The sequence below is a fragment of the Megascapheus bottae genome, chromosome 37 (genome assembly GCF_031878675.1).
Source record: "Megascapheus bottae isolate mThoBot1 chromosome 37, mThoBot2.hap1, whole genome shotgun sequence".
Lineage (NCBI taxonomy): Eukaryota > Metazoa > Chordata > Mammalia > Rodentia > Geomyidae > Megascapheus > Megascapheus bottae.
Window position 1 is genome coordinate 883,169 of NC_143545.1, and position 13,375 is coordinate 896,543.

Here is a 13,375-nt window from a genome sequence, read left to right on the forward strand (position 1 = left end):
GAGCACTGGTAGGAAGCTCGGCGGGCACCGCTGTCCTCAGCCTGCCAAGGACCTCACTGCTGGATGGACAGCGGGAGGCCCCGCCCCCGGGAAGCCCGCCTCCGCCGAGGCCCCGCCCCCGGAAGCCCGCCCCCGGAGGGACCACGCCCCCTGGAAACCCGCCTCCGCCGAGGCTCCGCCCCCGCCGAGGCCCCGCCCCGGGAAACGAGGCCCCGCCCCCCGTGCACGTCGACGTCCCTCGGGGCTGGGTAAAGCGGAGACCGCCGAGGCCCCCGGAAGCCTCAGAGAACCAGGCGTCCGGGAAGCCACGAGGAAGAGCCGCTCGCGTCGATGCGCAAGTCGCGAAGAGCACGTCCAGTCCTTCCCGCTTTACGGCACCCCGCGGCTCGGCGTCTCTTTCCCGACCTCGGGACTTGACGGGCAAGCGCCGCACTTCCGCTTGTGCCTTTCGCGCGCGCACGCGCGTGTGGACCTTCTTCCCGGCGTGCCCCGCGCCGCCCTTTTCCCAGACGGCCCCGCGCCGGCCCCCTCCGTCTCCCGCGGGCGGGGCTCCCGGCGTGCCGCGCGCGCTCCGGGGCGGCGCGTGAGTGGGGCTCGGGGTGGGGATCGGGGGGCGGGGGGGGGCTCGGGGGGCGGAGGGGAGTCCCGGGCGCCGCCCCGCGGCGTCCCCGCCGTCCATCGACCTCGGGGCCTGCGCCCCCCGTGGGCCTCGACCACCCGAGCGGTTCACGACGGCTGCGGGGACTCGGGCAGGCCTGACCTGCAGAGCCGGCCCGGCGGGAGGGTCCAGGGGACGCCGACCTGCTGTGAACTGCAGGACGGGGGGGGGGGGGACACCCCAATCAGTCAATCGGTCAATCAATCAATCAGTCAATCAATCAATCAGTCAATCAATCAGTCAATCAGTCAGTCAATCAATCAGTCAACAATCAGTCAATCAGTCAGTCAATCAGTCAATCAGTCAATCAATCAGTCAGTCAATGGGTGCCGGGCGCCAGCCGGGAGCCTGGCCCTGGGTTCGAGCCCCGGAAAGCAGTGTTGTCACCACCGACTTTGGGGTGGTGGTGGTGGTGGTGGTGGTGGTGGTGGTGCGAGCCGGGGTGTGGCTGTTGTTGAATGTGGGGACAGCCCTTGGTGACACCCAGTCCCCCCCCCCACACACACACACACTTGCCTTTGCCGCAGGCATCTCTTCCCGATCTTGTCCTGAACTGGCGCTTCTGCAGAGGCGGCACGTCTGGCATGGAGGAAGCCACTGGTGGAGCCGGGGACAGCCGGCCTGCCGCTGCTGGCAGGGCTGTGCTGTGTTTTGGACAGGTAATGAATGGCCTCTCTGTCCAGGGAGGGGCGGCTGCTGCTCAGAGGGCCGGGAAGGTGGCTTACCTGGCGAGCGTGAGGCCCTGGGTTCCATGCCTTAGTGCCACAGAAGGAATAAAATGAACCTTGAAGAAAAGACAGATCATAGTGGGGATGATAATTCATATAAGAGACCCTTCACAATGAAATGAGCTCACACACACACACACACACACACACACATTCTCCCTGGTGCCACCAGCACATGGCCTGTGGTCAGTGTGGTGTTTCTCTTGGGTTGCAGAGTCAGTACACGGCCGAGGAGTATCAGGCCATCCAGAGTGCCCTGAGGCAGAGGCTGGGTCCAGAATACATAAGCAGCCGGATCGCTGGCGGAGGCCAGAAGGTAGGACAGTGTCCCGAGCTGGAGACGGGGCACCTGTAACAGTGGGTCCCTGTGAGGGCTCAGAAGTGGCCGGAAGGGGAGTGGGTGGGCTGGTCCCCGGCATTCAGAGCCATCTGAAGTGGAGCAAGCATGAACTCTGAGGATCAGAGTTCAAAGCCAGCCTGGGCGGAAATGTTCATGGGACTCTTCATTGAACCAGCAAAAACCCAGAACTGGTGGTGTGGTTCAAGGGGTAGAGCACCAACCAGCCTGGAGCGCCCAGGGCTTCATAAACAACCAAAACATTTTGTTTTTTTTTTCTGAAAGTATTTTTTTTTTCCCCAGGCAATACTGGGGTTGGACTCCAGGCCTGGCCTTGGCTCAGGAGGCTCAACTGCTTGCCAGCTCTTCTTTCATTGGTTATTTGTCGTTATTATTCACTCGCATTCAATGTAAGGGGGACTGCCCCATGTTTGCACTGCATCCAGTCTGTTTCCATGGACTTTCCCCAGGCTAGAGCTCTACCACTTGAGCCTCAGCACCACTTCCGGCTTTTTTCTATGTATGTGGTACCAAGGAATCGAACCTGGGTCTTTATGCATGCTAGGCAAGCACTCTACCACTAGGCCAAACTCCCAGCCCGTCTTCTCAATTTTCTAGGTGTGCTACATCGAGGGTCACCGGGTGATTAACTTGGCCAATGAGATGTTTGGTTACAACGGCTGGGCACATTCTGTCACGCAGCAGAACGTGGGTGCGTGTGCTCGCGGGCGCTGCCCCCCGCTCCGCGCCTCCCCTCACTGGTGGGCACGGGCGGGAGGCTCGGTGGGGAGGGTTTGGGTGGCAGCGGGAGGCGTGGGGGGATGCGTTTCCAGGGGCTGGCGGCTCCGTGCTGAGGCTCGCTCTCCTCCCCGCTGCCCCGTTCTTAGATTTTGTGGACCTCAACAACGGCAAGTTCTACGTGGGGGTCTGCGCCTTTGTGAGGGTGCAGTTAAAGGTGAGGCCGGCGTGGACAGGGGTCGCCCTTGCCCCGGAAAAAGGCCGGAACCCAGTCTCAGAGTTGCTGGGGGCATCCCTGGGCACTAGGCCTTTTCCGTGGCGGTGGAACGTTCTGGGTGGTCGCCCTGGGTGGCACTGTGGTCCTCCAGATCTTAGGACTGATGAGTCCCCAGTGCCTGGCTTGCTTTTCTTTCTGCTTTTCATGCTTGTTTCTGTGCTTCCCCGCCCTTTTTTTGTTTCCATATATTTTTTCTTGTAATTAATAGAAGGGTTACACATTATATTTAACCCTCTTGTCACTGGCTGTCCCAGAAATGGGCACCACGTGACAGCGGGGGAGACGGACTGAAAAAAGCAGGTGACAGGGGCTTCACGCCTCAACCTCGCTGCTTAGGAGGGAGGTGGAAGTCAGGAGGCTGGCAGTTCGAGGCCCGCCTGGCACAAACGGGAGACCCTGTGTGAGAAGCAGCTGGAGGCTAGAAGCGGGGCCAAGTGGTAGGATGTGTTCGCTTGATGGCACAGCGCCGAGTTCTGATCCCAGCGCTGCCCACACTAAGGTTGAAATGGCCGGTCAGCCCTGGGCCTGAGGGCAGACTTGGGATGGGATGGGATGCGTGGAGGGCAGGCTGGCCAGGGCCGCTGAGCCCCCATGCTTCCCCGCCCCCCAGGACGGCGCCTATCACGAGGACGTGGGGTACGGGGTCAGCGAGGGCCTCAAGTCTAAGGCCCTGTCCCTGGAGAAGGCCAGGAAGGAGGCGGTGACCGATGGTCTGAAGCGTGCGCTCAGGTGGGGGGCGTGGCAGCCCCGGCAGGACAGGACCCCCTCCCCCCCGGCCACACACCCCCCGGCTCACCCCTCCCCCCCGGCCACACCCCCCGGCTCACCCCTCCCCCCGGCCACACCCACCCCCCCCCCCCGGGCTCACCCCTCCCCCCGGCCACAACCCCCCCCCCCCCGGCCACCCCCCCCCCCCGGGCTCACCCCTCCCCCCGGCCACAACCCCCCCCCCCGCCACACACCCCCCCCCCCCCCGCTCACCCCTGCCCCCCGGCCACACCCCCCCCCCGGGCTCACCCCTCCCCCCCCCCCCCCCCCCCCCCCGCCACACACCCCCACCCGGGCTCACCCCTGCCCCGCCCGCCCAGGAGCTTCGGGAACGCGCTGGGAAACTGCATCCTGGACAAGGATTACCTGCGCGCCCTGCACAAGCTTCCCCGCCAGGTACTGTGGAAGAGTCCGGGAGGAGGAGGAGGAGGGATGGAGGATGGAGAGGGGTGGAGGAGGGAGGGAGGAGGGATGGATTAGAGCTGGATGGATCCCGCCCGGGCTCTGGTTTCTTTTCCAGGCGCCCCTGGAAGTGGATTTGACCAAAGCCAAGAGACAGGACCTGGAGCCGTCGGTGGAGCAGGCCAGGTTCAACAGCTGCTGCCAGCGGAAGGGACCCCGCCCGGGCCACCGGGAGGAGGAGGAGGAGCGGGAGGAGGAGGAGGACGGGGATCACCACCGCCACCGCTCCAGGTGGGGCCTGGGCCTGCTTTTCCCCTCCGTCCTCCGGGCCCCCCTCTGTCCTCCGGGCCCGTCCTCCGCTCACACTCCCCGCTCCGCTCCTCCGCCCGCAGTGCTGAGGAGGAGGCCACGCTGCGGCGGAAGCTGCGGCAGAAGCAGCTGCAGCAGGAGTTCCGGGAGCAGATGGAGAGACGCGCGTCCGGGGGACCAGCGGGCCCGGGGGCCGGTGAGTGCACGTGTGCCGGGGTGGGGGGCGAAGGGAAGGGACACGAGGGGCACGGGAACGAGGGGGCAGCCTCACCCCCCCTGGAATTGGCGCAGAGGCCTGGCTCCTCGGCTTTCTTCCCACAAGGCTGACACTCCTCCACCGCCTGAGCCACACCTGGCTCCCGGCTTTTTGCTGGTCTCACGCCTTCCGGGCCTGCGGTGAAGGGTGAAGAAGGCCTGCGGGGTGATATCCTGCAGGTGGGGCTCGGGGCAGAAGGTCCCGGGTTCCACCGGCTGTACCCGTGTCCCCCTGTACCCCCCCCCCCCCCCGGCTGGCCTGCACCTGAGCAGGGCCCGCCGCCCCCCCTCGGACCTGCAGCCCCAGCGCCTCCACCACCTCTACCACGGCCCTCGGGGAGGACGGCCTCCTGCCAGGTGAGGCTCCCGGGGCTGGGATGGAGGGGAGACCCGGGCCCCAGACCCCCGGCCCTGGCCTCTGCCCCGAACCCCAGCTCTGGCTGAGCTCACACCCTGTGCCGTCCGCAGCCAGCCTGGAGGACAAACTGGAGCCCTGGGATCTGACTCCAGACCTGGAGGAGCTCGTCAGGCCTGCCTCCAAGCCAGCGCCGGCCCCTGCCCTCTGCCCTGCCCCCGGCAGCTCGGCCCCGGGCACCTCGGGCCTGGCCTGCCCAGCCCCACGCCCGGCAACGGCGCCCCTGCCCAGCTCCCGCCTCCAGAGCCCGTGGCTCCCCCAGGCCTGCGCCGCCAGCTGGCTGCCCGCAGGTAGCAGCGGGGTGTGAGGCAACAGTGGCTGGGGACAGAGATGTGAGGCTGGCGGTGGAGGCCAGGAGGTGGGGAGGCCAGGCCGTCACAGCAGAAGGGGCCGGGGTGGGGCTCAGACCCTGGAGAAACCGCCTCTCCACGTTGCGGCCAGGGAGGAAGTCGGGTTTTTGGTGGGTCGTGGGGCCTCATGGTCCCCTCCAGGATGGAGCCACAGCCCCACTTCCCATTTTCTAGAGGTTCGTGGAGATCAGAGTCTCACTGTCTTTAGTGGCCGGGCTGGCTTTGAACCTCGACCCTCAGATGTCAGCCTCCCGAGTAGCTAGGATGACAGGCGGGAGCCACCACGCCCGGCTTTTTCATTTTCTTTCTTTTGCCTGTCTTGGGTCTTGAACTCAGGGCCTGGACGCTGTCCCTGAGCTTTCTCAAGGCTAGTGCTCTACCCACTTGAGCCACCGTGCCAGTTAGCTGTGTGTGTGTGGTACTGAGGACTCGAACCCAGGGCCTTTGCCCCCGAGGGTGAGGGAACACAGCCCCCAACCCTTGCCCTCCTGGCTTGCTTTCTCCTTGGGCTTCATCTGAACTAGCATGGTCGTCCGCAAACGCATTCCAGTAATCCTGGGCTCAGGCCGGTCTCCCATCTTCCTCAGGGGGCGCAGCAGCACCCAGCAAGAACCAGGACCCCAAGAAACGGAAACTGGACCCCCCGTGAGGTCCAGGATGGCTCCACACCGCCCCCAGGGACCAGATGATGGCTGTGTGGCCCTGAAACCGCCCTGCACTCCCCAGGCTGTGCGCTCGCTGTGCGGGGGCCCGCCCGGCCCCCCTGTGTGGCCTGCGAGGGGAGGGGCGTCGTGCTGCCCTGTCCTTCCTTAGCTGTTGTGTGAATAAAGACGTTTTTGGGAGTGGGTCGTGGCTGCCTTGGTCCCTGCGTGTCCCGGGGCCATCTTCGCCCCCAGCTCTTCCCTGGCTCCAGACAGACGCCCCGGGAACTTGGGTCTTTTCCTGGCCACGGCTCACCTCATCCAGGGCACAGGGGTTTGGCAGTGCGGGCAGCCGTGAGCTGCTCTGGGCGGCCAGCTCCCGTCCTCAGGTGCTCGGGGGCCTACAGCCTGCGCTCCCGAGCCAGGAAGGCGTGGGGCGCAACACACAGGACAGCACCCCCGTGTGGTTCTGCCACCCCAGTGACTGTCGGATGACCTCAGTGCAGCCAGCCTGGACGCCATGTGTGTGGCTTCACCCCACCCCGCCACCACAAAACCACCCCAAAGCAAGAGAAAAGGCCTGTCACCCCAGCCACTCAGGAGGCCGAGATCTGAGGATCCTGGGGTGAGGCCTGCCAGGCAGGGAAGCCACGAGCCTGTTTCCAGTTAAGCAGCAGAAACCCGAGTGGAGCGCGGGCTCCAGGGGCAGAACAGTAGCGTGAACAAAAAAACCTCTGGCGCGGCACTCAGGCCCTCACTCGGTTCAGGCACCAGGGCTTGGGGCTGGGGAGGTGGCCCAGTGGTAGAGTGTGGCCTTGAGCACAGAGGCTCAGGGAGTCCAGTCAAACCCCAGGATGGGGGTGTGGGGGGGAAGATTCTAACCTGGAGGTTTGGGGTGCAGCTTTGGGGCATGAGAGTAAGGGTGAGGGGACCCAGACCACCCCCCCACTTCCTAATGAGACTGCAGCTGGAAGTAGCCTTGTTCCCCACCCCCACCCCGAGACGACGACGGCGGCTGGAAATGAAAACCCGCAGCTCCACAAAAGCAAGTTGGCTTTATTTGAATGGTTTCATTAAATAAAGTCTACAAAGGTAACAAACCGGAGCTCGAAGCGCAGTCTTACAAGAAGCGCAACACCCAGAGTTAGTGCAAAATGTACAAGTAAAGGCTGCGGAGGTTTCCCAAGGCTTGGGTTCAGGTCGCTTTGTTTAAAAAACAGTGTACATTGTTAAATAACGTAAGGAAAACATTTAGAATTCAGAAAGTTCTTTTAATGTGGAAAAGATACTCAAAGTGGACTAGTAACACAAAAATAATTTAAACAGTTCAGTAGCACTGGCTCGTCCTCTGGGCTTCCTGGGCGGGGAAGAAGCCCCGCTCCCGGTGCTCACGGCACGGGAAGAAGGCCTCGGGTTCCTCCCCTCCCGTGGGCGTCCACCGGAGACTCCCCACGCGCACCTCCAGGTCCCCAGCTCCTGCCTGCCCTCTCCACCCCGCCGAGTCCCTCAGCCGGGTACAGCGGGAGGTGGGAGGAGCAGAGCTGGGGGAGCGCAGCACTAAGGAATACTGTTCTGGGGTGGGATGGGGATGAGAAAGCGGGTGCAGTAGCAACTCTATCGAGTGTGGGTGGTGCGGGCCCCCGATGGTGTAGCCGAGGAGGGGTGGGAGGGCCAGCGTTTTAGCGGGGTCACCTGCCCGGCACGGAGCCCCAAGCTGGGAGGGCACAGCCGAGGGGCTCCTCCCGGCTCTCTCTCCCCCCTGGCTGGCCCTCACCTCTCCCGATCCCTCGCCCCGGGGTCTGGGACGTGGACGTCCAAGGCACTGAAATATCCAGCCGGCAGTACTGGGAGAACACAAGTATTCAAGTACGGTAATTTATACAATTTTACATTCACATTTATTCATCTACTACAATGGAGATACAAAGGAAAAAGTTAAAGTGTCTCGATAAGGACAGAGCTAGCTTTTGTGTGACCCTCTGAAACCTTGAAAACTACTGTTGTCCCACAACGTCCTATCACAGTGTCTCCACGCGGACCTCAGTGCCGCCACCAGGCTGCCCCTGCGCCCCTGCTCGTTATTACTGGGTGGGAGGCGGGGGGGGGGGGGCGGAGGGGAGAGGGGAGCCCACCCACCCCACCGCCCCGCCAGGCGCTGGGGGAGGGGGGGGAGAAAGCACAGCGGGGCGCCCGCCACAAGAAAGCTGCTCCTGTGGCACGGTGGTGGTGGGAGGGGAAGGCTGTCCATTCCGAGGGCTCAGAATGGTAGTGGACACATTCGTGGACGAGCCCGGCCGCGTGGGGGGCTAGGTGGTGCGCAGGTTGGACCCCGGGGGGTTGCTGATGGACTTCTGCAGGTTGCTAATGTTGAAGTTCTGCAGGGAGGCGCTGCCCACGGGCTGGAACTGGCCGAGCGGCGGGGGCGCGGGGGCCGCCGTCCCGCTCCACTGCGCACTGAAGGGGGCGGCCGGGAACCCGTAGGGCTGCGGGGGGCACATGGACTTGGAGAAGTGGCCTAGAGAGGTAGCAGAGGCGGCGGAGATGGGGGCCGAGCTGCCCAGGTTAGAGGTCATGGAGATGCACAGCTGCCCGGGGGCCGAGAACTTCCGTGCCATGCCGGGGCCCTGGAACAAGACCGGAGCTTGGTGGGTGTCACGCCGGGGCCGCTCGGCTGGCCGACAGGAAGCGGGGGAAGCGAGCCGGGAACCCGAGGCTCCAGCCACGCTCACCGCCCTCTCCAGCGCGCTGTGCCGACAGCGCCTGGGAGTGGACAGCTGGACGGACGCGACGCGGCCCGGGGAGACTTACCTCGTAGCTCACGTGTCCTTTGCTGCCCCTCCGGCCCGAGAGGTTCATGGCGTCCCGCGCCCAGTTGTCCACCAGCTTGTGCAGGTCGTCAGTGAACGTGCCCTTCCTGCTGGACGCCATGGCGGGAGGCTGCGCTTGCGCGGCGGCCTGGCTGCTCAGAGCCCCCCCGACGGCGTTGGTGCTGCTGGTCCCTAGAGGAAGCGAGGGCGGCGTGAGAGGAGCTGGGGTGCACTTCTGGAGGGGGTCACGGGAGAGTGGGCACAAGCCACAGCGCAGGGAGAGGAGCTGGAAGCCATGCGGGGGGGGGGGGGGCTGAGAGCGGGGAGTCCTGAGGAAGTGTGGACAGGTGGACAGGTGGGTGGCGTGGCAGGGCGCTGTGTGGGGAAGGCCTGGCCCCCGCACACGTGAACCCAGCATGGCTGCGGGAGACGCCTTTCCTGGCCAGGACCTGGGCTCTGGCCGGCGCAGGGGCCTCTTGTCCAGAGGAGCAGTGAGCGAGCGAGCGAGCAAGGGAGGCAGGGGCCGGGGGTGAGGACGTGTCTGGCTATGTGTCAGGAGAGGAGGAGGGAGGAGGAGGAGGGCGGAGGGCAGAGGGAGGAGGAGGGAGAAGGAGGAGGAGGAGGGCGGAGGGAGGGTCCTGCCTGATTTCGGCTCATCTGGAGGGCACACTGAAGGTTATTCGGAGAGGCAAGTTTTAGGAAAGAGGGAAACAAGAGTCATGGTCTCATTTTCCCGCCTTGTCCCCAACTTCTTACCAGATCTCACCTCCACTCCCCCATAAATACACCCGCTGTGTTTACAATTGTGAGCCAGGAAGGTCCTGCCATGCTGGGGAGGAGCGAATGCGTGTCCCAGAGACCCTGCCCCTCTCGCCACACCCCTCCCCCCGGCGCGACTCAACCACAAGTCCGCGCGTGTGCACACACACACACACACACACACACACACACACACTGTGCGCGAGGTGCACACACATACACAGGGCACGCCGGGCGTCGCCACAGCCAGGCGCGCCAGTCCCAGTGTGTGCACCTGCGGCAGCCGGGTCGTGGACAGCGAGCGTGGACCGGGGTGTCACAGGAGACCCAGAGAGCAAGCATGTGGCATGCGAGCCAGCCTGCTCAGCGGGCAGGGTGAAGAGCCAGGCCAGGGGACAGCAGACAGGAGCAAGCAAGTGAGCAGGGCTGGCCAGTGCCAGGGCGGGAAGCGAGGGGGGGGAGGGGGAGGGGAGGGGAAGGGGATGGGGAGGGGAGTGAGGGAGGGGGAAGGGCTGCCCCACCCAGCCGGTGACTGTTAGTTATGCTGGCTTCTCAGGTCACCCTCGAAGGACAGAAGGAAAACCCCTTTCTGGTCCAGATGTGAGCGTGGGAACGACATGGGAGAGCAGGCTGGCCTGCCTGTCTCCAAGCCCTTGCTGGGGACGCTAGTTCACATTCCTGTTCCCCCTCCTCCCGCCCATCCCCTCCCATGCCCACGGCACCCGTGGAGCAGGGTCTGGCGAGCAGCGCTGCAGAACCTTCTGGCTCTCTGGGAAGGGCTCCGTGGCTGCCGTCCACCATGACGGAGCGGGTGAGGGAGAGCGGGGCTGCCCGGCACACACTTGCTAGCCGAGGGGCGCTCCCCCCCAATGCCAGGCCCCCCATCTCTGCCTCCACCAGGAATGACAGCAGCCACAGCCCAAGCATGTTGAAGAGCATGCGCACAGGGGCGGGGAGGGGGGGGCGCTAGGAGTCAGGCAGCCTCAGCTGTGGAGAGGGAAAGGCTTTCCGATCAAGGAAAAGAAAAGATAATTACTACAGAGCTGGTTGCAAGGACAGACTTTTTTCACCATCTTCCCTGAGGCACAAAGAGAGAGCAGTGTGTTAAAGACACAGCGCCAGCGTGAGGTCTTCCTACCGTCTGTCCACGCAGCCCGAGGGCGAGGGGGACGGGGTGGGAGCCCACACGAGTGACAGGTCCCCGCCGTACTGCCCGGCTGGCTCGCGGTTTGCATTTCAAGCATCCGTGTTTCCACGGCCCGCCCCACTTCCCGCTCCTCCTGGGGCGTCCAGAGCCCCCACCCGTGCCATTCCACGTTAAACCCGCTGCTTCACCTCCAGCGTGGACAAAGGCGCTAACCCCTTCCCTTCTAGAAAGACTTGAAAAGGGCGTGGAGAGCAAGCAATCTTGAACACAGAGCGTTCAGCCAAGCCGTGCTTCCAGGCCAGTGCCCACCGAGAGCAGAGACCACACACCCACCCCTCGTGCCGCCAGGCCCTTCCTCGCCCAGGGCCCCGGCCGGCCTCCGCTTTCACTCCCCGGGAGGAGGAAGAGCCACGGGGGCTACAACTGCGGCCAGCAGTGCCACACCTACCTGTGGATGGAAGGTGGGGACGCGGGACACCTCCTAAGGGAAGCCTCCCGCTCCTCCCTGCCCTCAGACACCCCTTCAACCCCTGGGCTGCCAACCACCACGGTCTTGCCACACTCCCGCAGGGCCCGCCCCGTCCATGCTTCCTAAAGAGGCCAGGACACCGGCTCGGCCTCGGCTAACCAGAGCAGACTCCTGCCTGGGCGGGGTGGCAGACCCTGCATGCCTGGATGCCGCCCCGCGGGTGTCTCAGCCCCTTCTCCTGACGCACGCGTACGGGGACACCAGCCATCACGGAACACAAAGCCATGACGAGGCCCGAGGACCTGGCGCAGTGGCTTGGCACATGCACAGGAAAGCACTTTAGTAGCCACGCCAGAAGTTTGAGGCCTTGAGAAATCACGATCCACACTCTAACGAGCGCTTCTGGGCTTGAGCATTTTCAATCCCTAAGTTTGGGGGACGGGGTGGGTGTTGCGAGTGCTAGGGTTGAACTCAAGAGTGTGGGTGCTATCTCTGAGCTCATTTGCTTGTTAAGTGCTCCACCCAGTGAGCCACACCTCACTTCTGGCTTTTTGGTGGTTGGCCCTAAGAGCCTCACAGATGTTTTTGCCCTGCTGGGCTGGCTTTGAACTGCGATCCTCCGATCTCAGCCTCCTGAGTTGACAAGGTTCCAGGCGTGGCCACCATGCCCAGCAGAGCTTTTGAAAGTTTATGTCAGCACTTATTTACTAACCCCTTACCGGAAGCCCAGAGAGCTTCCTCCGTGCCAGCGGTGTCTGTGCACAGCGCCCGCCCTCTCTGCCAGCCTCTTGGCTCACGGAGGGCAGCTGGCCCACGCCGGGCCTTGTTTTTAAACAGAAGGCGTGGAAATTCCAGCCGTTTTCACACGGGCTTTGGTCTTTAATAGGATAAGTGCTCTTTCAGGAAAAGCACACTAAAAGCCTCATTTGGAGTTACTAATCTCCCAGGGGTAGAGGCAAATAGTGGTGCGAGGAGCCAAAAACAAAAACAAACAACCCTCCCCCGCCCGACTCTTAGCATCTTTTTTCTTTTTTGCTGGTTCTGGGATTTGAACTCAGGTCTTGGGCTATTCCTGGGCTTCCTTTCGCCTTAAAGCTAGCTAGCACTCTACCACCTGAGCAACGTCCCTACGTACCTCTAACTTTTGGTGGTTAATTGGAAGCAGGAGTCTCACACACTTTCCTGCCCAGGCTGGCTTTGAGCTTTGACCCTCAGCCTTCTGGGTAGCTGGGTTCACGAGTGAGTGCCATGGACACCAGGCCCTCCCGTCTTTGCATTGGGACAGTATGAGCAAATGAAATGAGAAGAAGAATATCAAACGAGCAAAAAAAGGTTTCAACTCATCTGGAAAGAAAAGGTCCATTTTGCTCTAAGGACCCCAGGAGCCAGCGCCAAGGCCTCCCTGCCAGGTGGCCTGCGGACACCCAGCAGCGCCAGGGCTGGGACCCAGGACACCGCGGTCCTGTCTACAGCTTGGACCAGTGAACCCGGGACCCAAACTTCTGAGGGGACGAGTAGTCAGCCTAGCCACCGAGTAGGTGCCGGACGAGACAATGAAAAGGGACTGCGTGACACGTCAGACCCCAAAGCAGCGGAAAACCAGGGGGGAGGAAGGATAAAGGTGTTACACACAAAGAGCCAAGCAGGGCGTACTCAGAAATCGGGTCCTCCTGCCACCAGGCTTGAACGTCACCTGCTCAGACGCACAGTTAAACTTCGCACAGCCTGTGAGGAGGGGAAACGGAGAGAGAGACAGAACACAACTACGAGATGTTAGAAACTGGAGGCTGGCGCAGTGAAGGCACTCAGATGGCACACAGACAAAGCCCCGGGCGGTCAGTACCGAGCAGCAAACACCCTCAGCCTCAGGCCCTCCACCCGCACAGCCGACACCCCGCTTCTGTGCTGCGCTGGTCAACCAAACACATTCACCTGGCACACACGACAACCTGCTGCTAAGCTCTACACAACTGTGGCAAAGACATGCTATTTTTTCATTCTTTCCCATCCAGACACCCAACTCCATGCTCCTAGAAACTGCAGGATGTCTTCGGTGACCTCCACTGTGGAGGATGATGGCACAATCAGCTCTCCGTACACTAGCTCATTTACACCATTAGAATGGAGAATGGTTAAGAAAATGCCTTAGTTTCTACAAATTGCTAGAACCCCCTTAGAAGGTGGTCCAGGAAGTCTCTGCCTATAATCCCTGCAAAGAACCAATTCCATCTGACGGCTCAGAGCCAGAGCCCCTCACTGCACACACACGGGCTGGGCTCTCATGAGCTGGTGACAAAAAGTCACTCATCAGGCAT

At 62.9% G+C, this 13,375-nt stretch overlaps 2 protein-coding genes across 3 annotated transcripts in view; one reads left to right on the forward strand and one right to left on the reverse strand.

The window, feature by feature from the left end:
* The first annotated feature begins 232 nt into the window (after positions 1-232).
* On the forward strand, positions 233-5,982 carry Rad52 (RAD52 DNA repair protein). 2 transcript variants are annotated; one of them, XM_090325150.1, is made up of 12 exons: positions 233-583; positions 1,186-1,317; positions 1,601-1,702; positions 2,342-2,435; positions 2,611-2,678; positions 3,349-3,467; positions 3,827-3,902; positions 4,027-4,199; positions 4,301-4,413; positions 4,746-4,829; positions 4,941-5,177; positions 5,825-5,982. In XM_090325150.1, exons 2-12 carry the CDS (start codon positions 1,243-1,245, stop codon positions 5,884-5,886), a joined length of 1,203 nt encoding a protein of 400 aa, XP_090181276.1. In that variant the 5' UTR covers positions 233-583; positions 1,186-1,242; the 3' UTR covers positions 5,887-5,982. The 2 variants fall into 2 exon arrangements, with proteins under 2 accessions (XP_090181276.1, XP_090181275.1); XM_090325149.1 differs by lacking the exon at positions 233-583 and having other exon boundaries at positions 849-1,317.
* A 932-nt stretch (positions 5,983-6,914) lies between these two features.
* Wnk1 (WNK lysine deficient protein kinase 1) overlaps positions 6,915-13,375 on the reverse strand; it is an 83,022-nt gene continuing 76,561 nt past the window's right edge. The window contains exons 27-31 of the mRNA XM_090325303.1: positions 12,693-12,785; positions 10,481-10,522; positions 9,328-9,354; positions 8,687-8,877; positions 6,915-8,502 (exon numbers count right to left, since the gene is read on the reverse strand). Coding sequence (XP_090181429.1) covers positions 8,185-8,502; positions 8,687-8,877; positions 9,328-9,354; positions 10,481-10,522; positions 12,693-12,785 — 671 coding nt within the window. The 3' untranslated portion in view covers positions 6,915-8,184. The remainder of the gene's footprint in view (positions 8,503-8,686; positions 8,878-9,327; positions 9,355-10,480; positions 10,523-12,692; positions 12,786-13,375) is intronic.

What these genes read in the sequence shown, in the direction of transcription:
- Rad52 (XM_090325149.1), top strand. Translation starts at nt 1,117, where the DNA reads ATGTGGGGACAGCCCTTGGTGACACCCAGTCCCCCCCCCCACACACAC. An exon ending in CACCACCGCCACCGCTCCAG is followed by an intron (nt 4,200 to 4,300) that starts GTGGGGCCTGGG and finishes CTCCGCCCGCAG; the next exon opens with TGCTGAGGAGGAGGCCACGC. An exon ending in CGCCAGCTGGCTGCCCGCAG is followed by an intron (nt 5,178 to 5,824) that starts GTAGCAGCGGGG and finishes CATCTTCCTCAG; the next exon opens with GGGGCGCAGCAGCACCCAGC.